General features: G+C 45.9%; 1 protein-coding gene across 1 annotated transcript in view; it reads left to right on the top strand.

Moving 5' to 3' along the window:
- The window catches only part of ANAPC1 (anaphase promoting complex subunit 1), a 348684-nt gene that overhangs the window by 231358 nt on the left and 90712 nt on the right, over nucleotides 1-26614 (top strand). The window contains exons 30-34 of the mRNA XM_075339585.1: nucleotides 786-920; nucleotides 9287-9369; nucleotides 14369-14447; nucleotides 14638-14712; nucleotides 15052-15128. Of these exons, the coding sequence (XP_075195700.1) occupies nucleotides 786-920; nucleotides 9287-9369; nucleotides 14369-14447; nucleotides 14638-14712; nucleotides 15052-15128 (449 nt within the window). The remainder of the gene's footprint in view (nucleotides 1-785; nucleotides 921-9286; nucleotides 9370-14368; nucleotides 14448-14637; nucleotides 14713-15051; nucleotides 15129-26614) is intronic.

The raw sequence follows: 26614 nt of genomic DNA, 5'->3' as shown, positions 1-26614 counted from the left end.
GGCAGTGCTCACTTTTTCTTTTCCCTTCTATAGGAACTACATTTTGAAAATCCCAAGGTCTGTGTCCCCTAAAAAAATTGGTTGAAAGTAAAAGGATGCTTATTACCGTAAATTCCTTTTCTCTTTGCATTTATTGTGGGACACACCACTGAATTTTATACTTGTAAAGAGCTGTATCCACTCTTCTGGAATAGTCTTTTTTTTAAAATTTAATAACCATCTAGGTGGTCGTCTTCTTTCCTGCTATCTACAGATGGGTTCGGATGGTGGCTGCCGGAGGTTTACAGCTGGGGAGAGCAGGAAACACTTAGCTATCCTAGTGACAGCAGCTATAACCCAAGGTGTCTGTCTCTCAATGATCGTGATTAGTGAGTGATGAGTGAGCACTACCATGATCGGGCGCTCAGTACTCGTAACGAGCAGTTGGACACTAGGACGACCTCGACTCGTGCCCTAAGATCTTACTGAAAAATACTTGAGTTCCCCATTGACTTCCAATATATTCAGTACACAAGTCGAGCCTGTCCAAGCATCTGACCGCTCATTACAAGTACCAAGCACCCAAGCATGGTAATGCTCGCCTATCGCTAACCATGATGAGCAAAGAATTTTATAGTTTACCACTACGTTGGAGCATCCTGTGATATTTTTATGGTGATTGTAGGTATACAGACGTCATATGGATTGGAGTACGTCCATGCACATGACAATATATAGTTTATAGGTTTGGTGAATACTTTTATTGTCATATCTGATCGTAACTTTTATATGTACCCCTCTTGCAGCACGGAAGCAATTTGATTGGCATGTCTGACTTGAATGTTCCAGAACAGCTGTACCAATATATGGTAGGCGGACACAAGCGATCACAAGTGGGGGTTAACAGGGAAAAACACAAGTCCCCAAGCTATCAGATCAAGGTAACTGAATGTTTAATTCCCTGCATTATTGCCCCAGCATAATCCATATAAAGTATTTATTTCACTTCTTATTCATGGTCTATTGCATAATTTTAACTTCTCTTTATGTATTTGATAGTGTGCCGATTAGAGGTGAGCAAACCTTTGGTTCAGTGTTTGTACCAAACAGAGTTTTTAAAAAAAAACAAACAAAAAAAACAAAACAGAGTTCGAGTGCTTTACATATGAACACCACTTTCGCGAGCATCGCTGTGCTCAGGTACACTCGGTGTGCAGTGATTGATCGGCTCACACTGGGGTAACAACAGCATGATCGGATGTAGCGTATAGCAAAAAAAATAAATACATTATGGAAAAACCTCATCCCCGGAAGTGATCGGTTTATGGCTGGTTACATGTGGATGGACACCTGAACTGCCCAATTAGTGACTTCTATTGGGGTTCAGGTCAAGTCTGGGTCCTAAACCGAACTTTATCTAAAGTCTTGCTGCACCCGCCGAACCGAACTTCCACGGGTCCGCTCATCTCTAGTGCTGATCGCATTACAACTTTATTTTTTGTCCATCCTATTAAAAATAAAAGTCACTATAAAAAGAAGGCTTATGGTGAGGAGTTTTTAAAAGGAATTTTTAATTGATTCAAACATCCGCTTACAATTGAAAACTATTAGCATTAGGTATAATGGCAGGGGGTTGGTTTAAGGCAGGATTGAAGAACCTCCTGCCCACAAAGTAATTTCTTTTGCCCCCACCCCGGTATATCCCAGCGACCGCAGTTCTTGGACTGCCGGTCCTTTAACTCTTCCCTGGGCTATGACCACACAGTGTTCACTTCTGGACCAATGTTTGACTGCCAGTAAAGGCCTTAAAGACGACAAAGTAATGACATAGCCATTTTCTCACCGGGCATAAACCCTACATGAGAACTTGTGGGTCTTTTTCAGCGAGAGATTTATGGTGAAGTAAAACAGTGACCTCTGAACAGTGTCTGGGAGGCTGTGGTTTGTAGTACACTAGAAAGTTTATCGGCAACAGATTAAGAACCGGAAAGATTTCATGGCAGGAAGGGTTATGACTCTTATTGAAAAGAAGGGGGGGGCCTATATTGGTTACTGATTGGGGGGTAATGTCAGAAATGTATTTTTGTACATTTTAATTTGTTTGGTTGTTCTCATTTTAGCAGTTAAAATAAACAAATGGTTGAGAAAATTCACATTTTACATTTGACTGCATAATAATTCAGCACAGTAAGGGGTACTTTGCACACTACGACATCGCAGCTGCGATGTCGGTGGGGTCAAATCGAAAGTGACGCACATCCGGCATCGCTGTCGATATCTGAGTGAGTAAATCGTTTTTGATACGATTAACGAGCGCAAAAGCGTCGAAATCGTATCATCGGTGTAGCGTTGGTCATTTCCATAATTACGAAAGGACCGATGTTACGATGTTGTTCCTCGTTCCTGCGGCAGCACACATCGCTGTGTGTGAAGCCGCAGGAGCGAGGAACATCTCCTACCTGCATCCTGCGGCTCACTCCGGTTACGCGGAAGGAAGGAGGTGGGCGGGATGTTTACATCCCGCTCATCTCCACCCCTCCGCTTCTATTGGCCGCCTGCCGTGTGACGTCGCTGTGACGCCGCACGACCTGCCCTCTTAGTAAGGAGGCGGTTCGCCGGCCAGAGCGACGTCGCAGGGCAGATAAGTGCGTGTGAAGCTGCCGTAGCGATAATGTTCGCTACGGCAGCTATAACACAATATCGTATGTGCGACGGGGGCGGGGACTATCGCGCTTGGCATCGGCTTGCGATGTCGTAGTGTGCAAAGTACCCCTAAGAGTTGCCCAATAATTCTGCACTTATCTAAATGTTGAGCAAATTTTAAATGTGCTGGAACATGGTTTTTATTTTATAATGGAATCTTGCATCGGGAGCGTGCATACAGGCTATGGAGGTTGAGTGCATTACTTATTGGTTTTTGTTTTTTTTTTTTAAACAATTGTACCTGCCGATTCCATGTCTTCCGTATTACATTGAAATGTTCATTTCAATTCTGGATTATGGCCTCAACAGTGCTCACTTGAACCTTCAATAGTTTAGAAATTCTTCTGTAACTAATACCATCAGTATGTTTTGCAACAATAAGGTTGCAAAGGTTTTGAGACAGCTCACTAGTTTTAACCATCATGAGATGTTTTCTTCTTTGGCACCTTGCCAGCATTCAGAGGAAACAATTCATGGCAGCGACAGGGGTCATCATCTGACCTCACGCTGCCAAAGCAACTCATTGGTGCATCGTGATCACTTTACAGGGCCGCCAATGGCAGCGGGGACGGAACAATCCCAGCCGGAGCGCCTTAGATCATGTAGTGCGACCTAATGGGTTAACAGGTTCAGGTGGATTTCCGATCCATCCACGCCTATTAGCCGCACATGTCTACTGATCAGATTAGCAGACATGTGCCGTGAATAATGCAGGCTCTCCACGTGAGACCAGATTAAAGAGCCATACATGACCAATGATGTTTAGGTACTTCATTGGTCGTGAAAAGGTTAATATAGCCTGTCTGTAAATGTACAGTGTTTCATAACACGAAATAATTTACTATCACAACGAATGCTCTGTGTGTGTGTGTGTGTATATATAATATGTGTGTGTGTGTGTGTACAGTGCCTACAAGTAGTATTCAACCCCCTGCAGATTTAGCAGGTTTACACATTCGGAATTAACTTGGCATTGTGACATTTGGACTGTAGATCAGCCTGGAAGTGTGAAATGCACTGCAGCAAAAAAGAATGTTATTTCTTTCTTTTTTCTTTTTTTTTTTTTAAATTGTGAAAAGTTTATTCAGAGGGTCATTTATTATTCAACCCCTCAAACCACCAGAATTCTGTTTGGTTCCCCTAAAGTATTAAGAAGTATTTCAGGCACAAAGAACAATGAGCTTCACATGTTTGGATTAATTATCTCTTTTTCCAGCCTTTTCTGACTAATTAAGACCCTCCCCAAACTTGTGAACAGCACTCATACTTGGTCAACATTGGAAAGACAAAAGGAGCATTCCAAGGCCATCAGAGACAAGATCGTGGAGGGTCACAAGGCTGGCAAGGGGTACAAAACCCTTTCCAAGGAGTTGGGCATACCTGTCTCCACTGTTGGGAGCATCATCCGGAAGTGGAAGGCTTATGGAACTACTGTTAGCCTTCCACGGCCTGGACAGCCTTTGAAAGTTTCCACCCGTGCCGAGGCCAGGCTTGTCTGAAGAGTCAAGGCTAACCCAAGGACAACAAGGAAGGAGCTCCGGGAAGATCTCATGGCAGTGGGGACATTGGTTTCAGTCAATACCATTAGTAACGTACTCCACCGCAATGGTCTCCGTTCCAGACGAGCCCGTAAGGTACCTTTACTTTCAAAGCGTCATGTCAAGATGGCACTGCATACGACCTCAAGAATACCATCCCTACAGTCAAGCATGGTGGTGGCAGCATCATGCTGTGGGGCTGTTTCTCAGCCAAGGGGCCTGGCCATCTGGTCCGCATCCATGGGAAGATGGAAAGCACGGCCTACCTGGAGATTTTGGACAAGAACCTCCGCTCCTCCATCAAGGATCTTAAGATGGGTCGTCATTTCATCTTCCAACAAGACAACGACCCAAAGCACACAGCCAAGAAAACCAAGGCCTGGTTCAAGAGGGAAAAAATCAAGGTGTTGCAGTGGCCTAGTCAGTCTCCTGACCTTAACCCAATTGAAAACTTGTGGAAGGAGCTCAAGATTTAAGTCCACATGAGACACCCAAAGAACCTAGATAACTTGGAGAAGATCTGCATGGAGGAGTGGGCCAAGATAACTCCAGAGACCTGTGCTGGCCTGATCAGGTGTTATAAAAGACGATTATTAGCTGTAATTGCAAACAAGGGTTATTCCACAAAATATTAAACCTAGGGGTTGAATAATAATTGACCCACACTTTTATGTTGAAAATTTATTAAAATTTAACTGAGCAACATAACTTGTTGGTTTGTAAGATTTATGCATCTGCTAATAAATCCAGCTCTTGTTTGAAGTTTGCAGGCTCTAACTTATTTGCATCTTATCAAACCTGCTAAATCTGCAGGGGGTTGAATACTACTTGTAGGCACTATGTGTGTGTGTGTGTGTATATATATATATATATATATATATATATATATATATATATATATATATATATATATATATATATATATACTAGAAGGTGGCCCGATTCTACGCATCGGGTATTCTAGAATTTACGTATTGTGTAGTTCATGTATGAGTTTTGTTTATATATATATATATATATATATATATATATATATATATATATATAGATGTTGTTGTGTGTAGTTACCAAGTGTTTATGTAGGGCACTGTACATGTTCTGGGTGTGGCGGGGGGTGAGAGCGGTGTTGTTTGTGTGTTGCGTTGTTTGTGGAGCGCTGTGTGTCTGTAGCGTTGTGTGTGTGTGTTGCGCGGTTTGTGTGTGTGTGTGGTGTGTTTTGGGGGGAGGTATGTTTTGTGCAGTGTGTGTGTTGTGCGGTATGTGCGTATATTTGTGTGTGCAGCATTGTCTGTGTGTGGGTGTCTGTGTAGGGCAGTTGTTTGTGGTTCCCAGTGTGTGTGGTGTGTTGTGCAGTGCGCGCGCGCGTGTGTGTGTGTGTGTTGGGGGGAGGTGTGCACTCCCCATCGTGCTCCATCCCCTATGCTGCGCACCCCCCATCGTGCTACATCTCCCATCCTGCGCACTCCCAAACGTGCTCCATCCGCCATGCTGCGCACTCCCAAACGTGCTCCATCCGCCATGCTGCGCACTCCCAAACGTGCTCCATCCGCCATGCTGCGCACTCCCCATCGTGCTCCATCCCCCATGCTGCGCACTCCCAAACGTGCTCCATCCGCCACGCTGCGTACTCCCCATCATGCTCCATCTCCCATGCTGCGCACTCCCAAACGTGCTCCATCCGCCATGCTGCGCACTCCCAAACGTGCTCCATCCACCATGCTGCGCACTCCCAAACGTGCTCCATCCGCCATACTCCGCACTCCCCATCGTGCTCCATCCCCCATGCAGCGCACTCCCCATCGTGCTCTATCCCCTATGCTGCGCTCCCCCCATCGTGCTCCATCTCCCATGCTGCGCACTCCCAAACGTGCTCCATCCACCATGCTGCGCACTCCTAAACGTGGTCCATCCGCCATGCTGCGCACTCCCAAACTTGTTCCATCCGCCATACTCCGCACTCCCCATCGTGCTGCATCCCCCATGCTGCGCACTCCCAAACGTGCTCCATCTGCCATGCTGCGCACTCCCAAACGTGCTCCATCCGCCATGCTGCGCACTCCCAAACGTGCTCCATCCGCCATGCTGCGCACTCCCAAACGTGCTTCATCCGCCATGCTGCGCACTCCCCATCGTGCTCCATCTCCCATGCTGCGCACTCCCAAACGTGCTCCATCCGCCATGCTGCGCACTCCCAAACGTGCTCCATCCGCCATACTCCGCACTCCCCATCGTGCTCCATCCCCCATGCAGCGCACTCCCCATCGTGCTCCATCCCCTATGCTGCGTACCCCCCATCGTGCTCCATCTCCCATGCTGCGCACTCCCAAACGTGCTCCATCCGCCATGCTGCGCACTCCCAAACGTGGTCCATCCGCCATGCTGCGCACTCCCAAACATGCTCCATCCGCCATACTCCGCACTCCCAAACGTGCTCCATCCGCCATGCTGCGCACTCCCAAACGTGCTCCATCCGCCATGCTGCGCACTCCCAAACATGCTCCATCCGCCATGCTGCGCCAGCATCAGCCTCTCTACCCGCAGCATCAGCCTCTCTGCCCGCAGCATCAGCCTCTCTCCTCCCAGCATCAGCCTCTCTCCCCGCAGCATCAGCCTCTCTCCCCGCAGCATCAGCCTCTCTGTCCCCAGCATCAGCCTCTCTGTCCCCAGCATCAGCCTCTCTGTCCCCAGCATCAGCCTCTCTGTCCCCAGCATCAGCCTCTCTGTCCCCAGCATCAGCCTCTCTGTCCCCAGCATCAGCCTCTCTGTCCCCAGCATCAGCCTCTCTGTCCCCAGCATCAGCCTCTCTGTCCCCAGCATCAGCCTCTCTGTCCCCAGCATCAGCCTCTCTGTCCCCAGCATCAGCCTCTCTGTCCCCAGCATCAGCCTCTCTGTCCCCAGCATCAGCCTCTCTGTCCCCAGCATCAGCCTCTCTGTCCCCAGCATCAGCCTCTCTGTCCCCAGCATCAGCCTCTCTGTCCCCAGCATCAGCCTCTCTGTCCCCAGCATCATCCTCTCTGTCCCCAGCATCAGCCTCTCTGTCCCCAGCATCAGCCTCTCTGTCCCCAGCATCAGCCTCTCTGTCCCCAGCATCAGCCTCTCTGTCCCCAGCATCAGCCTCTCTGTCCCCAGCATCAGCCTCTCTGTCCCCAGCATCAGCCTCTCTCATCCCAGCATCAGCCTCTCTGTCCCCAGCATCAGCCTCTCCATCCCATCCTTCCCCAAGATCAGCCTCTCTCCTCCCAGCCTCCTCCAGCACGCCATGCTCCTCTGCCGACACTCACACACCCGATCGCATACACTCACACACACCCACACACACCCGATCGCATACACTCACGCACACACACATTGACGATATTGCACATACGCGCTCATACTCACAACATCCGGAGATACCACATTCTTCTGGCCATGTGATCCTCCGACAGGTCCTGGAAGGTCACAACAGCACAGTATCGAGGCCGAGAAGCAAGCGATATCGCCGGATGCTGTGAGTGTGTGGATGCGATGTGATGTATGTGTGAGGTGTGTGTGAGAGTGAATGTGAGCCGGTGTACACTGTTAACTATGATACACATCGGGTAACCAAGGGACCTTAGTTACCCGATGTGTATAATTGTTAACAGCGTTCACGGGCTCCGTGAAGATCCCAGCATCGCAAGGTTATGTCTGGCGCTGCTGGGATCCTGACGGAGCCGGTGTAGAAGCAAGCGATATCCCAGGATGTTGTGAGTGTGTGGATGTGATGTGTGAGGTGTGTGTGAGAGTGAGTGTGATCTGATGTGTGTGTGTGTACTCACCTGGGAGTCGGAGCTACGTGTCAGTTGGGCAAGAGCGAGCGTGCATTGCGTGAGGGGGGCGGGGCCTGCAGAGAGCCGAGGCGAGAGGCCAATCCGTGTGGGGGGGCGGGGCCATGGCGAGCCCAGCGGCCAATCAGCTTTGTGTCACCGTAAGGACACAATTTTGGAGCATGACAGACAGACAGACAGAATAAGGCAATTATATATATATATATATATATATATATATATATATATATAATGCCAGAATTATGCCCATGTCACCTCCCAAAAATGAAATAAAAAAGTTGTATATACCCCAAAATGACACCAATGAAATATACAAAAGGGGCTGTTCGGTGCCAATCAAAGGAGTTCAGCGCCACTCATGCCCGAAAGTGTTCATGAAATAGTTTGTTGTTAAAGTGTTCATCAGAGAAAATAACTTTGCCGGCAGTACAGGGACTGGACTGTAGAGGACTGTGGTAAAGCTATTTACCCTGATGAAGACCCATTCAGATTATTTGGATCATCTGGAGGAATGATTCTCGAGTAGAAAAGGTGAGCAGTGTTTGAAGTCCTGTGTCATGTCAACAGTAAAGCATCCTGAGACCAGTCGTGTGTGGGGTTTATTTTCCTACAAGTGAGTGACTCAAAGCTTTGCCTGGGAGCACTGCCAGAAATAAAGTATGGGACCAAAACATGCTTCAAGAACAACTTCTCACTATGGTCCAGGAGCAATTTGGTGTTGAACAATGTTTTATCCATTATGATGGAAATCTGCCACAAGGCAAAAGTGATAATCAAGTGTCTCCGTGGACAAAACATTGACATTTGTAGTCCATGACCGGAAAACATCCCAGAAGCTAAATTCCAAGCATTGATAAGGCACCACATTTTGAAAAATGAGAGTCAACTCTGTAAATCTTGAGTCTCTCCATGATGTATTTGTCAATAATAGTGTAAAAATGTATGAAATGCTTATAATTGTACTTAAGTAACTGGAGAAACCAGAGAGACTAAAAATCTAAAACATCAAATTATGTGAAAATTAAAACTTGTGTTTGTCTCAACTTTTGACCACGACTGTAAAAGGCTCTGATGGTAATCCTGAAGGGTTTACATTTATTAGCATTTCTGTTCTCGTAAAAGGCGTGATTGTGTTCGATTCCTTTGTCTGTGGCATATCACGGGTGTGAAATTTGGATATGTACATACTGTTACATAAATATGTTAATAAGTGCAGATGCTTAATATTAAGTACCAACCTATTTGCTTTGTTTCCAGGAAGGAGACACCATCAATGTGGATGTAACCTGCCCTGGAGCTACTCTGGCGTTAGCCATGATCTATTTAAAAACCAACAACAGGTAATAAACAGAAGAGAAAAATAATTGTATGGGACAAGCATGAGGTGGACAGTGGTTATAAACAGCCGCTCTCTAGAGGACCTGAGCTGCCCTACATTGCTTTATTTCAGGGAAATTGAACGTTTCAAGTGCTTTAATTGGACAACCCCTTTCTTTATCTTTTCTTTCCACAGGATAGGTGATACCTTGTTCACCTCTGGAGGTTCAACAGCATTGTGATTTTTATTTTTTTTTTATCCTTTTTAGAATTGAATGGCATTGTCCATGCATGAGTGCAGCTCCATATATTTTCCATGGTGATACAGTGCTGTTCTTGTTTTAATATAAAATTTAGTAATTGGTGCGATCCTCAACTGCTTCATGGGACTGCCGGGATAAAAGAAATACATGGCATATGGCAGCCCTATGAATGTGGTGGCAGTCAAGTATCTGACCTGTCACTCCATTTTGTATCTGGGATAAAGATTCTCCGTTCTGCCAGTTGGTTTGTGTCCCAGCAAAGATCCACCGATCAGCAAGTTATCAACTATCCCCTGAATAGACGACTTGTTTTCATTGGACAATCGCCTTATGTTACCCACTAGCTGTGTCTGTGAAATTACCATATGGTATATTTTTACATTTCTTCAATGTATACATTAATAGTACATTATAGTAGGGGTGCAAGGCCCACCGTGCAACCTTTCAATTGCTAATATATAGAGAAATTAAAGATGGCAGCACTCCATTCATTAAAAAAAACAAACAAACAACAATCTTTTATTAGCCCATAGTGTGGCTGGCTTTTTTTAATTTTAATTAATAGGAATGCTACCATCTTTCTCTCTCTCTCTCTCTCTCTTTCTTTCTTTCTTTCTCTCTTTCTTTCTCTCTTTCTTTCTTTCTTTTTTTTCTTTTTTTCTTTCATTCTTTCTTTCTCTCTTCTCTCTTTCTTGCTTTCTTTCTCGCTTTCTTTCTCTCTTGCTCTTTCTCTCTCTTGCTCTTTCTCTCTCTTTCTTTCTCTCTCTTTCTTTCTCTCTCTTTCTTTCTCTCTCTTTCTTTCTCTCTCTCCTTTTCTCTCTCTTTCTCTTTCTGCCCATTCTCCTCTGCACTATAGCTCCAGTTCAGTAAGATTAGATGAAGAGTGTCAGTGAACAGCAATTTTCAGGCCGTCCTACACATTCTCAATGGGATTGTACTATATGGAATATTCTGCAGTATGTACACAATCTGCGCTGTTGATATAGCTCAAACTGCTTTCTTTTGGGTGATAATGAAAACTGAACTTTTGAAGTCGTTTTTAGGGTGGTTGTGTGGCACACAGCAAAGAGACATGCAATTTGCCGCAGATTTGACTTCAATTACGTATTTAAAAATTTGTATTTCCAACGGATCTAACTAATAATTATCTTTAACCCCTTAACGACCGCGGGCCGTAAAATTACGTCCTAAAGGACATAATCTTACTGCCCGCGGTCCTCCGGCGGCAGCATGCCGCGATCGGCACACATCTCAGCTGATTTTCACAGCTGAGATGTGTGCCTGCTAGGCACGAGCAGAATCGTTATCTGCTCGTGCCGATTAACCCCTTATAATGGCGCTGTCAATACATGACAGCGCCATTATAAGCGCAATCGCGGTAAAGTTTTACTTACCGCCGAAACCGGAAGTCACGTGACGCGATCACGTGACTCCCGATAGTTGTCATGGTAGTACAGGGTCATGTGATGACTCCTGTACTACACATGAATTGGTTTCACTTTCGCTGTGCCCGGGGCACAGCAAAAGAGAAAGACAGCGTATCTGCTGTTTACAGCCTTCCAGCTGTGATCAGCAGATACTGCAGAGCGATCGGAATGCTGATCGCAATAGCCCCCTAGGGGGACTAGTAAAATAAAAAAAAAAAGTAAAAAAATAAGTTTTAAAAAATTAAAAAAAAACAAAAAAACCTAAAAGTTCAAATCACCCCCCATTCGCCCCATTAAAAATTAAAGGGTTAAAAAAATAAAAAATATACACACATTTGGTATCGCCGCGTTCAGAAACGCCCGATCTATCAAAATATAAAATCAATTAATCTGATCAGTAAACGGCGTAGCGGCAAAAAAATTCCAAACGCCAAAACGACGTTTTTTTGTCGCCACAACTTTTGCGCAAAATGCAATAAGAGGCGATCAAAACGTAGCATCTGCGCAAAAATGGTACCGTTAAAAACGTCAGCTCGAGACGCAAAAAATAAGCCGTCATTGCGCCTAAGATCCCGAAAAATGAGAACGCTACGGGTCACGGAATATGGCGTAAAACGTGCGCCACTTTTTTCGGACAAACTTCCGATTTTTTTTTAACCCCTTATATAAAAGTAAACCTATACATGTTTGGTGTCTACGAACTCGCACTGACCTGAGGCATCACACCCACACATCAGTTTTACCATATAGTGAACACAGTGAATAAAATATCTCAAAAACCATAGTGCTATCGCACTTTTTTTGCAATTTTTCAGCATTTGGAATTTTTTTGCCATTTTCTAGTACACAATATGGTAAAACTGATGGTTTCATTTAAAAGTACAGCTCGTTCCGCAAAAAATGAGCCCTCACATGACCATATTGACTGAAAAATAAAAAAGTTACGTCTCTCAGAAAAAGAATGGCGAAAAAAAAAAACGGAAAGCGAAAAATCGGCCGGTCGTGAAAGGGTTAAACCGTTTATTTCTAAATAATATTTTTTTTAATCATCCTTTGCTTATAACTTAAGGACAGCACACAAAATGTGAAGCCATCCCACTCCGGTTTACAGAAATGACATAGGCAGCATAGCTACAAACAGGTGTATAACAGTACACATTAGAAGTAGATTGAGCCTTAGGAGACAACGCTTTATCTAATACCTTGATATAGATTCGTTCTTTCCTGGAACTTTAAAGTAATTCAGAAAGTGCTATAATATCTGTAAGTAATAAAGCTACAAGGGGCTGCTTAGGACCTGGCAGCTGAACTGAAGATGTCTAGCCACTGACCACAGTTTTCCCCCTTAAGTTCCCCTTTTTGTGTTATTGACTTCTTTTTTAGTATATAGTTAACTTTTTTTATTATTTATAGAGCTCCATACAATATACAGGTGTAAATAACAGTAGACAAACAATAAAAGACTGGTACAGAGGGGAGAGGGCCCTGCGCTTCTGGACTTACATTCTGTAGGATGATGGAGAAGGCGTTTAACTGATGACTTCTCTCAATATCCATTTACATTCAGTATATAATACATTTTTGACAGGAGTCTTGCCCTTTGTGCCTAAACATATTTTTTCTGTATACTATAAAAGATACATTTTAGACCTTTGACCCTTTAGACTTGATATACTTTTTGAATAAATGCTAATGCCTTATCTGAATATTTGCCCACAAATGGACATCCCCATAATTTGTGATTGATGTCAGCAGATTCTATAAGACCTTGTGTACACACGGCATCTTAGTTAAGTGCAGGGGTTATATTCTGTGAAGGATGTATGGCTGTGAAAGTCTCCCTACGTACTATACACTCTGAATGGATTCTAGGGTACTCCTGCACTGCTCACTGCAAATGTTTCCCATCGCCCACTCACATTTACAATATGCAATTGATTGATGGCTAGTTCTCCCAACAGCTACATTCTATAAGTTGCAATCTGTCCTATATTCTGATCTCCTGATGCAAAATAGTAGTAAGCAAAGCATCAAAAATGTTTGTATTGAAGGTGCAAGCCTCGTAAGAGATTTGATCTGTGGAATTCTCATCCAAAGAGGAGACCAAGGCAGCACTATCAGTAACAATCTGTTTAATCACCTTTAATATGGATCTGAGAGCACATGATAGAATGCAGATTCTTTATCCTCCAGACATAAAAATAATCCCTTTTGTAACCCCAGAATAGTCCATCACCACCAATCAGGGCAAGTAAGTATCCCAAGGAGAAAAAACAAACATGGTTTACGTGAACATAAGGCATGCCAACCTCGCCCTGTAATGGTGACATAATTCTTTTTTGTGGGCACAATATATACTGCCAGCGCTCACACCGCCATTCATTATTTATCCTAAGTGTGCCACTGTGCATAGAACTGAAATTAAAAAAATTAATCTTGAATATATACAGTTTTTCCCATCAGATACTGAAAAAGAAACATTTAAAGGGGTATTTCTGTCTGCAAGATCCTATCCCAACATTTAGTAGATGTAATATTAGTAGCAAGTAAGCATGTCTCTTACTTATATGCAAGGCATTGCAGCTTAGATATCTATGGTTGCAACCACGAGCAACTAACGGTCAATATATGAGTGGACGTCACCATGGATACCTAACCTGCAATGCCCTGCATATGAGGTAAGACACATGGCTACCAGGAGAACTAATCTACATTTCTAATTGGACGTAAATGCTAATATTATTATTACACCTACTGTATATTGGGATAGGATCTTGGAGATGGGAGTAAACCTTTAATGATGAAGTCTGTGTCACTACAACAATTTAAGTAATGGCTGCAAACTAAGTGTCTTGTAGAAGTATCAGTTGCTTGTCCACATATGATGAGTGAGAGCAATTCCTAGAAAGGAAGGAACCAAGAAAAAAGCGCTATATTACTATGTATTACTAAATCACACGTCACTATTAATTCCATTTAAACTAATAGGGATATTAATATTCACTACACTTGAAGAGGAAAAGTGAGTGGAGGAGTTGGAGGACATATTTGGGGTCATATAGCAAATATCAGTCAGCACCACAGCAATCTTTTTTGTATGGAGTCTAATTTAAAATCTAGGTTACGTGGTTCTAGAGTGATAAATTGAAAGTTCTCAATCAAAAATGCACTTTAACTCCTCACGTTTTAATTTTGCCATATAATTTACATTGCGTATAGTTAACTGAATGTGATGCACTATCCGATCAAATTACATTGATAACCTATAGCTTGTTTGTGTTCAGCCTTTTGTATTGTTTTCTAATCATAAGGAATTTTTGTTGTTCCTACAGGTCAATTGCCGATTGGCTCCGAGCTCCAGATACTATGTATTTACTTGACTTTGTTAAGCCAGAGTTCCTCTTATTAAGGGTATGGAATATTGTCACTGGTTTCATATTTCTAGTGTTTAATAAACATGAAATGACTGTTCAGTTTTCCCGATATCTGCATAGCAACCATTCATAGGCAGCACGGCTCCATCGCTAATATTTATGTGTATGCTAGTGTCACTTTCACAAGAAAGCTTTCTGCAGGTCATTTTATGTCTGCTTCTTTTTAGACCCTTGCGAGATGTCTTATTTTATGGGATGACATACTACCTAATGCACAGTGGGTAAACAGCCATGTGCCACAAGTAAGTAAGCGCTGAAATAGTATAAATGATAACAATTGACGTGTAGTGTCAAATTCTATATTACATTGAGATATAGAAACTGTGATCTAGATAGTTTAGTTACTGAATGGGAGAAATTTCCAAACCTCGGGTATAGTTTTAGAGATGATCTGTCAACTTCCCTACTCCTCCGAAACAACCACCATGTTTGTATATAAGCCTATTGCTGCATTACAACTAACTACGTGATGTTCCATATGCCAAAAATAATGTTGTAAGCCTTGTTTGCCTTTGCGGATTAGCCAGGACTAGTCCACATAATCCATAATTTACTTTTCAAACTTGAATTTGCATTTCTAGATCATCACAGCCAACAGTTTTTCACTTCATACTGCAGAGCAACCTGCCTCTGAAGATTTAAACCTGGAAACTCTGGCGTAAGTACCGTCCACAAAAGGTTTCCATAACATCACTGCACGCACCAAAAATAATAATCATAAATGTGGGTATGGTATACTTCAGACAAAGAAGACAAAACTTCAAGCAATCGACAGAACATTATCACCATTCTGAGGTCAAGTTCTCATTTTTTAAATCACTTCTTGGGCTCGGTTTCATTTTGGAACAAAACCTTGCAAAAATTCCTGTTCAAAGGAGATGAGAACTCACCCCATTGTATACTACTTGTTTTGTAAAGGGAACCTGTCACATCCTGAAACACTATTTAGGCTGGTGTCAAACTTGCGAGTATGGAGTCGCATCACCCAGCATGGTCTGTTGCTCTCCAGACAGGAGCGTGCAGCTCCATAGAAATACATGCAGCAGCACGCTCCTGTCCGGACAGCGGCAGGCCATGTCGGTTGATGCGATGTGATTCTCACAAGTGTGACACTGGCCTTACCTGTAGACATGGGATTAATCTGCAAGTACATATCATTTAAATTCTTTGTAAACAATGTACTGGAGCTGCAGCTGCAGGGCAAACATGAAGCTTAATTCTCCCTGTAGCCACTTGCTTCCACTCATTGGGGCGGTGCATGGACTAGTTATAGCCACTCTTCACTACACAGTGAATGCACTGTAATCACTTCCCGGGACTTTAACAGCTTGCTCCACAGCATGTGTGTGTTAAAGTGTCGTGGACTGATTTTAGTGCACTCACTGTGTAGTGAATAGTGACTAATTGTGTGGTAATTTACGTTGTAGACTCTATCCTAATTGGATGTTTAATATAGTAGCCAATATAGATAGAACTGACATGTTACTGGAGTAACGTATTTCTTTATCGTTCCTTTAGGAGACCCATGGGTGTTTAGCTTCTGCCTCCGGAGGACACACAAAGTACTACACTTAAAAGTGTAGCTCCTCCCTCTGAGCTTATACACCCCCTGGTAGCCAGTCCTAGCCAGTTTATCGCTTTGTGTTCAGGAGGTCATACATCCACACATGCATTCTCATCTGATTGTTTGACTTTTGGAAAGAGTTTGAAGAAAAGCGGGTCCATGTCTGGACTCCCGGCATGTCCCTTCTCACCCCACTGTGTCGGCGGTGTTGTTAAGGTTGATTTACAAGGCTGAAGCCTTACATGCCGCGCTCCTTCACCATCCCTTCTGGGCTCTGGCTTGAAGTGGGAGCCAGCACGGTCTCCATGCCTGGCAGGAGTCCGGTCTCCATCCACAGCCCCTTGAGGATTCTGTTGGACCGGAGCACTCATCCCCAGGGACATGGCCCTGCGTCTCAGCAGCTAAGTACCTGAGACGTTTATGTTGGGGGTCCCGGTTCTTTATTGTAAGGGGAGAGTATGCTGTATGTGATTGTTTTTAACTTTTCCGGCGGGTTCTCCTGCTTTTGCCTGAGAACCGCGCCGATGGTGCCTGCTTGTCGGCCTCGCCGCTTAAATTTAGGCCTCGGCTTCGCCGGAGGCCTAGTTTCGTTTTCCTGCCCTCGCATGTCACTCATGCAGAGGGACAGGTTCGGCTCCTCCCGGCGGCCGTTCTACACAGGGGAGGGACACTCCCCACTGCTGGGGCGTCCCTCCTTCCCGGCAGGTCTCTATAGCCCTCCAGTTCCCGCTCTTTTATAGGAACGCCCCTAGTCCCGCCCCCTCCATTTCTCAGGCAGAGTTCACTCTGCTCTGGGACATCCTGCATTCTGCATCTCTGCTGAGGTGCTGCGCTCTGGGGGACCGGGCTTCGGAATCTGGAGGGCACACAACACCGCGCTCAGCGGTCTGGTAAGCCACAGCCGGTCTCCGGTTGTGGACGTCTGTATATTCTCCCTGGGGTTCATTCTCTGCAAAGCCCCCACTCCAGCAGCATGTCTCACACAAGGAGCAAGGCTCCAAAGCTTTATTCTGCAAGCACTGCATGTAAGCTCCTGCTCCTGCTCCATCCGTCTGATCACACCATATCATGCACAATGGCGTGAGATGTCAGCCATCATCTCTAAATACTGGCCCATCTTATTGGCGGACCCAGATCTTGCCCCAATCCTCACGCCTAGACCCGCGATTACACCCAGGCGGTCTAGAACATTGAAGGATTTGATTGTACACAGTCACCATACATCTGGGCCCAATACCAATTTTCTTACATCCAGTAGCCCGAGATGGGGGTCCATTTCGTGTGGTGACTGTGGGGCGTGCCCACAGATGGATAGAGCGACCACTTTCTGGGACTCTTCCTGCTCTAAAAATTTCAAGATCAGACATTTTATTAATTGTCGTTCTGTGAATGTGGTATATTGGGCTATTTGTCCATGCGGGCTCATATATGTGGGCCTTACGACCCGCGAACTTAGGGTACGGATACTGGAGCATATCCGTGATATTAAGAACGCGGCCAAAGCCCAAAAACCAGAGGAGATTGCACTACTCAAAAATATACCTCGTCATTTTCGGGACAAACATGGCTGTAATTGGAGATGTCTTAAGTTTCGTGGTATAGATAAGGCTATTCTGGGGATCAGAGGAGGTAACCTTAGGAACCTACTATATAAAAAGGAGGCCAGATGGATTACCATTCTCAATACCATCAAGCCAGAAGGCCTGAACGACATTGTCAGTTTTAGACCTTTCCTCCTATGAGTGCTGATTATACCAGGCTTACATTGGACTATCTGTATTTCATCACATTGTCATCCACTATGTTCATAGTTTATTAAAAATCTTCTTACTTGTGGCGGCTTGCTTTGGTGTTAGTTGTGCGATGTGTCTCTGCCATGTAATCCTAATTTTATTTGTATATATTCCCTTTTTTATAGATCCGTCTCCCTTTCTGCTCCCCTTGTAGCTGGGGGTGAAACAACTATAATCGGCATTGTATCCACCATCAAGGACCATCTGGAATTGTTGTTATCTCTCTATATAATCTTATTGTATGTTAATACATATTATTATGATCTCTAATACTCACTGGTTGTTCTAAATTCTATATACTCTTCCACTTGGTTTGCCCTTACTTTGCCCGACTCTGCTATGGTGATTCCAGCCTCCTGCCTGTGCGCGCGGCGGCTCGTGTATGCTTCTCCCCGCCGCACCTGGCGTCCACATGGCTCTCACGATTGCAGTATGCATCATGATTGCCTTGACTCCGGCGTGCGGTGTGGGACGGGCATCGCTGATCCGCCGTGCGCCGTGATAGGCTGGTGAGCGGCTCACTGGGGGTTCTTTAGGGAGTCGGACACACTGCCCCTACACCTCCCGACGAAGCAGTTGCGAAACGCGCGTCGAGGTGGGGGCGGTGTGTTCCTGTTTGGCGATCCCACCTGGTTGGTAACATCTCAGGGCTTCTCCGGTTTACTCCTCCGGTTATTCATAGCGCTAGCAGCTCCATGGTGTCCACCTGTCTGCTATTCAGCAGTATGTAAAACTATTATAGTCATGATAATCTTGCTTCTTGATCAGTTGTTGCTCTAGCCCTAATGCTCCTTCCATTATCTTGGGTTGACACCTGCAGTGTTATCTATAGTTCTCTTTGTATCAATTGGTGCCCTTTACAATATGTGTCTTTGATCTGATGAATTGTAACTCCGTATACCCATTATCTTGGGTTGACACCTGCAGTGTAATCTATAGCACTCTTTGTATCAATTGGTGCCCTTTACAATATGTGTTTTTGATCTGATGATTTGTAACTCCATATGCCTATGGAAAAATCTTTTACTTGATATGTAAACATATACATCTTGTTCTGATCGCCTGATGCTTCTTTCATGTTTAATTTTGACTGATTACAATGATTTGCATTAATGATTCTTGATGTAGCTGTTATGGTATTACAAGTCATCTCTTGTATTACTGCTGGTCTATACATTGTTTTCCATCATTTTTACCCACTATCTGAGACTCTTTTTGAGCATTATAATTCTGTTCTCTGATAAGCCCATATGCATATATATGTTACATCACATTTATGCTAAGTGGATCTCCACCTGTAATACACCGCCCTTTTGTGTGTTGATTTTAACCCACCCTTTTGTGTATGTCCTTATGTGTTGCGGCTATTTATTAATTGAAATAAATTACCTTTGTATCTTTGTATAAATTTGGGTATGTCCCCTGACTCAGTGTTTACTTACACACAACTTTTTGACTTGGTCAGTTTTTCTTATATGTAAGCTCCTGCTGCCTGAGCCGAGCATTTATCCACACTGTGGGTGAGAGACATCATATCTCATCATATCTCACGGCTACAGGATAGAATTCTCTTCCAGCCCTCCAAACAGATTTTTTCTCTCTACTCCCCCCTGCTCCAAGGCCGCCGCCTTCTCGCAGGCCGTGGCGTCCTTGCAGGCAAACGGAGTGATTGTCCCAGTTCCCGCTCAGGAACGGTTCAGAGGTTTTTACTCAAATCTCTTCCTAGTTCCAAAAAAGGACGGGACCCTCCGGCCCATCCTGGATCTCAAGCTTCTCAACAAGCATGTCCGGGTGCGGCATTTTCGCATGGAGTCTCTGCGTTCAGTCATTGCCTCTATGACCCAAGGGGAGTTCCTGGCGTCCATCGACATCAGAGATGCCTATCTACATGTGCCAATGTCAGTGTCACATCAGCGTTGGTTACGTTTTGCAATAGGAGAGGGTCATTTCCAATTCGTGGCTCTCCCCTTCGGGTTAGCCACGGCCCCTCGGGTATTCACCAAGGTCATGGCGGCAGTGATTGCGGTCCTGCACCTCCAGGGGTTAGCAGTGCTTCCTTATCTGGACGACCTTCTGGTCAAGGGTACATCCAGCGCAGACTGTCAGCGGAGTGTTTCGCTCACTCTCGCCACTCTAGCCCAATTCGGGTGGCTTGTCAATCTTCCCAAATCCACTCTGACTCCGACCCAGAGTCTCACGTACCTAGGGATGCAGTTCGAGACTTTGCCGGCACTTGTGAAGTTGCCCTTAATCAAACAGCAGTCTCTCCGGCTAGCGGTGCGCTCTCTCCTGAGGCCCCGCCGTTATTCCCTCAGGCGCCTGATGCAGGTGCTGGGTCAAATGGTGGCTTCCATGGAGGCGGTTCCCTTTGCCCAGTTCCATCTGCGTCCTCTGCAGCTGGACATTCTCCGCTGTTGGGACAAGCAGCCTTCCTCCTTACAGAGGTTAGTGGCTCTGTCGCCACGGACCAGGAGCTCTCTTCAGTGGTGGCTTCGACCCCTCTCCCTGTCCCAAGGGCGCTCCTTCCTGGCTCCGTCCTGGGTGATTCTCACCACGGATGCCAGCCTATCCGGCTGGGGAGCGGTACATCTCCACCACAGAGCTCAGGGCACTTGGACTCCGTCCGAGTCAGCCCTTTCAATCAATGTGCTGGAAACCAGAGCTGTGCTTCTAGCTCTCCTAGCCTTTCACCACCTGTTGGCGGGCAGGCACATTCGAGTCCAGTCAGACAACGCGACAGCGGTTGCCTACATCAATCACCAAGGCGGGACACGCAGCCGCCTGGCAATGTTGGAGGTCCAACGCATTCTTCAATGGGCGGAGGACTCCAAGTCCACCATATCCGCAGTCCACATCCCTGGTGTAGAAAACTGGGAGGCAGATTATCTCAGCCGTCAATTCGTGGACGGTGGCGAGTGGTCTCTGCACCCGGCAGTGTTTCAGTCAATCTGCCGCAAGTGGGGCACTCCGGACGTGGACCTAATGGCATCCCGTCACAACAACAAGGTTCCGGTTTACGTGGCTCGCTCCTACGATCCTCAGGCCTTCGCCGCGAACGCTCTGGTTCAAGACTGGTCCCAGTTTCGTCTGTCCTACGTGTTTCCCCCTCTAGCTCTCTTGCCCAGAGTCCTGCGCAAGATCAGAATGGAGGGCCGTCGAGTCATCCTCATTGCACCGGACTGGCCCAGGCGAGCTTGGTATCCGGACCTGCTCCAACTGTCCGTGGAGATGCCGTGGCATCTTCCGGACCGTCCAGACCTGCTCTCGCAAGGTCCGTTTTTCCGCCCGAATTCTGCGGCACTCAAATTGATGGCGTGGCTCTTGAGTCCTGGATTTTGACGGCTTCTGGTATTCCTCCTGAAGTCATCTCCACTGTTAGGTTGACCTAACAGTCACAGCTATTGCCAGCAATGTCCGAATGCAGAGAGGGTACCGGTGACCCCCCTCTGCCCTCCCTTTAGCCTTCAATGAAAACAGGCAGACACCGTTATACACGTAAAGGCTAGGAGACGTGCGGCTCCCAAAAAGAAAACTGTATTATTTTGTTTACATTACAAGGTTATACAGATTTGATTAGGGCGTAACTATGCAGCATACATATTCATTAAAGGCGTGAATTACATATTCCCAGCAAAAGAAATTAACATAATGACTTATACTCCCATAACAAGCTGTTGCGTTCTTATTCCCATAACAAGATGTTTGTCAGTCGTCTCTTAAGTCAAAACATTCTGCGTCCTTGAGGTTAGTCTCACAGTTTATTACGCAAATAAGTCTGGTTCGGTCTTGCCAGGGAGAATGAATTTCTATTATTTTTCTAAGGCAGTGAAAAAGGTTAACTCTTTCCTCACAATCCCCCCTATTGGCGTGATTGATGGACAGGGGGCCATCGAGAAGCTGTGGACTATAGAGAGAGCAGGCTAGCCTCCAGATACTTTCTGAGCCGCGGGTTGCTCAGGGAGTGTCGTCTCACATCCGTCACCCAGGACTGCCTGCATGCCTCTCGATAGGAGTCTCATCATGATACGCCAAGGTGATTTCTAGAGGAAAGAGTAGAGAAGAGAAAAAAGGCATATTAGTGATTTCATACGGGTGCTGAATAATCATTGTATCTACATTGCTTCAAGCAGCGGGAAAACAAAGCCATTAGCAACTTGAACACTACATAAGCAACTAGTAAACAGAGTAACACTTGGAACACTGATAGTCTGTTGTAACAGCCTCCCCATTGAAACACTTTGTTTATCGGGACTGGTATGGCTAAGTATGGCATGGAAGAGGCTGTCACAAGTGCGTGTGTACATATCCAGCAGTCTGTGATCTCAAGTTTTTCAGCTAACACTTCATGATGGGTCTCAAAAGAATTCTGCCGTGATGTAGAAGGCCCCAAAAAGGGAGTACACATAGAAATACTTATCAGCGGTATTAGGCCTTCTTGCAGTGGCTGGCATGGACCCATGTCGATCTCCCCTCAAGTTTGACGGAGGTTGGAGTGGTCAGCTGGACAGTCAAAGGCCCTTCGAATCGTGGCTCAAGGGTCTTTTTCACGTGCTTCTTTAGGTAGACCCGGTCACCAGGCAAGTGGGTTCCTGGAATGGCATCAGGATCAGGTAGAGAAGAGTAGACCCTTTGGTGGGTTTCAGTTAGTCTCTTCTGCAGGGAAACAACATAAGACGTTAGGCTATCACATTGCAGGTGTAACTCCTGCGGGAAGTAGCATCCTAATCTGGGTGCACTACCAAAGAGTATTTCAAAGGGTGAGAGCCTGTGCTTTCCCTGCGGGGTAGTCCTTATAGAGTAAAGAGCTATGGGGAGACATTCTGTCCATGGTCTACCAGTCTCCTCCACTGCCTTGGCTAGTTTGAGCTTTTAGAGTGCCATTTAACCTTTCCACTTTCCCTGATGACTGTGGGTGGTAAGGTGTGTGTAAGGCTGACTGAATGCCTAATAGGGCACAGGTGTTCTGGAAAGCTTGTCCAGTGAAATGAGTACCTCGGTCTGACTCTATGACTTCAGGGAGTCCAAACCGGGGTACCAGCTCACAGGCCAATTTCTTTGCTGTAATTCGGGCCATGGCTGAGCTGACAGGGTAGGCCTCTGGCCATCCTGAGAAGAGGTCTACACAGACAAGTACAAACTCGTAGATGCCATGTTTTGGCAACTGTATATAGTCTATTTGTACTCTTTGAAATGGGGCAAACGTCTTTGGCATGTGTCTTTGCGGGGTTTTAGTTAGCTGGCCTGGATTATGCTGTTGACAGATGTGACAAGCTTTTATTCTCTGGGAGGCGTATTGTCTGAAGCTGGGGGCTACCCAATTTGGTTGCATCTGGTTCATGATTGAGTTTGTGCTACCGTGTGTGGGATAGTGGAGTACTTGGAAAATGGCAGGGAACCAACTGCGTGGCAGGACGGGAAGTCCGTTTAGGCACCAAATCCCCTCCACCTTTTCTGCCCCCTTGGCCCGCCATCCGGCCTTTTCTTCCTCAGAGGCGTTTTCTTGTGTCTCAAAGAGGTTCTGCATTTCTTCCTCCGTCGTTGACACTGTTTCCGTCTCCTTCAAAGGGAGTAAGGCGGCTTGTTTTGCTGTTTGATCGGCCAAGCGATTTCCCCTTGCCTCGGGTGTTTGAGCCTTGGTGTGGGCAGCAACCTTTATGATTGCTAGCTGTTTTGGTATCAAGGCTACTTCCATTAGTTTCTTCACTGAGGCTCCATGCCTGATGGGATTTCCTGTTGCTGTGAGGAATCCTCTAGTCTGCCAGATGGTGCCAAAATCGTGCACAATGCCGTTTGCATAGGCTGAGTCCGTGTAGATGTTCGCTGTTCGTTCTTCCAGAAACTCAATTGCCCAGATGAGGGCAAGAAGTTCTGCTTCTTGAGCAGATATGCGTGGAGGTAGCGGTTGCTTGGCTAAGACTGCATATAGAGTCACTACTGCAAATCCGGTGTGGAACTTGCCTGCTTCATCAGTGTATCTGCTACCATCCACAAAAAGTTCAAAGTCTGGATTTGTAAGCGGTGTTGCCTGAATATTGTGCAGGGGCTTTGCCTCATGTTCAATGAGTTCCTGACAATCATGATCAAATGGTGCGCTGGTACGTTTGTCACTCTCTTCTGTCCTCTCTTCTGTCCCCCCTTCTAAACTTGTGAAGATCAGCAGATCAGCAAGGTTTAGACTTGTAACTCGAGCAAATGAGATGTTTGGGGGTAGCAACAGCATGCACTGGAGTCTGACTTGTCTTGCCATGGAGAGGTGTTTCAGCTGCACTTGATTGAGAACAGCATAGATGTCATGGCTGGTAAGGATGGTAGTCGGGAAATCGAGTGAGATTTCAGATGCTTTCTGCAGTATATTTGAAACTGCTGTAACAGCACGGACACAGGTTGGTGCTGCTCTGGTGACGTTGTCGAGTTGAGAGGAGTAGTACCCGATTATGTGATGTTTGTCCGTCTTCTGGGTGAGTACTCCTACGGCAAATCCTTGAAGCTCTGCTACGAACAGATTAAAGGTGAGATCATAGTTTGGTAGTGCCAGAGCAGGTGCATCAATCACTAGTTCCTTGAGCTTTTGAAAGTTTTGTCGAGCTTCTTCTGTAAGGGAGAAAGGAACATTCTTTGTGCAATCATACAGCTGTTGCATGAGTAGTGACGCATTGGGAATCCACCGTCTGCATTTATCTCTGCTTGCTTTGCATCCTACTTCTGCCAGAAAGGTAAGCATTCCTCTTCACTAGGGCAGCAGCACAGTAGTAAATCATCCACGTACTGGTAGATGTACTGCGAGAGGTAGCGGGAGGAGGGATTGTCTCAGCTGCGGTGGCGTAATTCCAGGCTTGACTGAAACTTTTACTGTGGGCATGGGTAGTGTGCCGAGGTCAGTTTTTGATGTGGACCAGAGTTTTGCAGGAACTTGTAGAAGTATTGGATCCGTGTTTACTTCACGTGTAACATCAGATTCTGGTTGATCTTCTATCATCTGGAGAGTGCACAGGATTTCTTCTGGGATATCTTCTGGAATTTGCAGGATAGCAGATCCATCTTCATTGTAGACAATCTGAGCTTGTAGTCTTGATAGTAGATCTTCTCCCACTAGGGCATCTCCACCCAGGGGGGACACTAAGAATTTAGACACAAACATGTGTGGTCCCAGTTTCACCTTCAGTGGATGTGTTATTGGGATTATCTGGGCTTGTCCATCAAATCCGGATACTACAGTAGCTTCAGATGAGATGGATCCTTCAGGCACTAGGTTCCTGGGGTTCAGGAGCGTGAGGCTCCTGAGTCCACCAAAGCTCTTATTTCCTTGTTGCCAATGTGAAGGGGGACATGTATAAATGGACCTCTGGCATCCCTATCCCGTGCTGCCGCAAGTCAGGCAGTCTTCTCCTCCTGACTCTCGGGTTGGTTTTGAGTGTCCCTCTTCTTCTTTCTACAGTCTCTGATCACGTCCTCTGACTCCCACAATAGTAGCAGGTCGGTGCCTTCCTTCTTGTACCTTCTGGCTGACCGTCCACTGCTGCTATGACAACTTTCTTGTTGCTCCTTTTATCCTTTGCGTTTGTTTCTAAGCCACTTGCTTTGTTGACTAGAAGATCTATGTCTTCCATGTTTCTCCATTCTGGGCAGCACGCTTTCAATCTTTCTGCCAGAGGTGCATATATTCCATCCATGAAGGATCTTGCCATCAGGCGACGTATTGCACCCGCTTGTAAGTCCAGCCCTTCATCTGCGAATGACTGCATCAATCTGTAGTAAAATGAGCTGACATTCTCCACAGGACCTTGATGCACTGGTCCCATCGTGCCCTTAGTTCTTTGCTCCTGGACGCAGAAGAGATTGAGTCTTATCATGAAGTCTTGGCCCGATTCCACATTACGGGTATCGTCCGGAGCATGTCCTGTCAGGTGGGCAGTGAGTTTGGCATACAGTTCGGGAGACATTTTAACTCTACACAAACCTTCCATGTCCAACCAAGTGCTTCTGTAGGAGACCTGTATTTTGGTTCAGGTAACGTGAAAAACTGACTGGGTTTCTAGTCGGATCTGGAGCATTTTGCAGAAAAGCCATCTGCTCGGCTGGAGTCCAGGGTACGTAGTCTTCATACGTACGGGGAACTGCATCTCTGGGAGCATCTGGGGTTTGTGGATTAACAGGTGGTCTTATCAGGACTCTTCTTTCCACTACGGGATAAAGAGGCACTGGTGCTGTGGCTTGTAGCTTGTGTTGTGGGGCTCCACAGGCTAGGCATTTTTCACTCCAGTCCGGATTTTGTTGGCCACAGTTTGTGCAGGTCCATCCCGGGGATCCTGCTATTTTTGGAGTCGTTCCAGGAGTAGCTGACAGGTACGGAGGAGGCTGCGGATCCTTATTAGCTTGCTTCCCAGTTTCTTCCCATGTGTCTGATTCTTCATGGTATATCCAACCTTGATCGTGGGCTGTTTCTTCGGCGCTCTATTGGGAGACCCAGACGATTGGGGTGTATAGCACTGCCTCCGGAGGCCACACAAAGCAATTACACTAAAAAGTGTAAGGCCCCTCCCCTTCTGGCTATACACCCCCAGTGGGATCACTGGCTCACCAGTTTTCTGCTTTGTGCGAAGGAGGTGGATGCTTTCATACATCCAGCAGTGCCGCAAGTGGCGTCCCTAACTTCGCAAATGTCTGCGTTTGCGACCTATGCTATCAATGCTGTCCTAGAATCTACGAGCCGTACCGCTATGGCGTCCGCCAATTCTGTGGTTTTGCGCAGAGCCTTGTGGTTAAAGGACTGGAAAGCAGATGCTGGTT

The sequence above is a fragment of the Anomaloglossus baeobatrachus genome, chromosome 3 (genome assembly GCF_048569485.1).
Source record: "Anomaloglossus baeobatrachus isolate aAnoBae1 chromosome 3, aAnoBae1.hap1, whole genome shotgun sequence".
In the NCBI taxonomy this organism is placed as follows: Eukaryota; Metazoa; Chordata; class Amphibia; order Anura; family Aromobatidae; genus Anomaloglossus; species Anomaloglossus baeobatrachus.
Note: the sequence above shows the minus strand (reverse complement) of the source record. Positions and strands in the feature narration are given on the sequence as shown.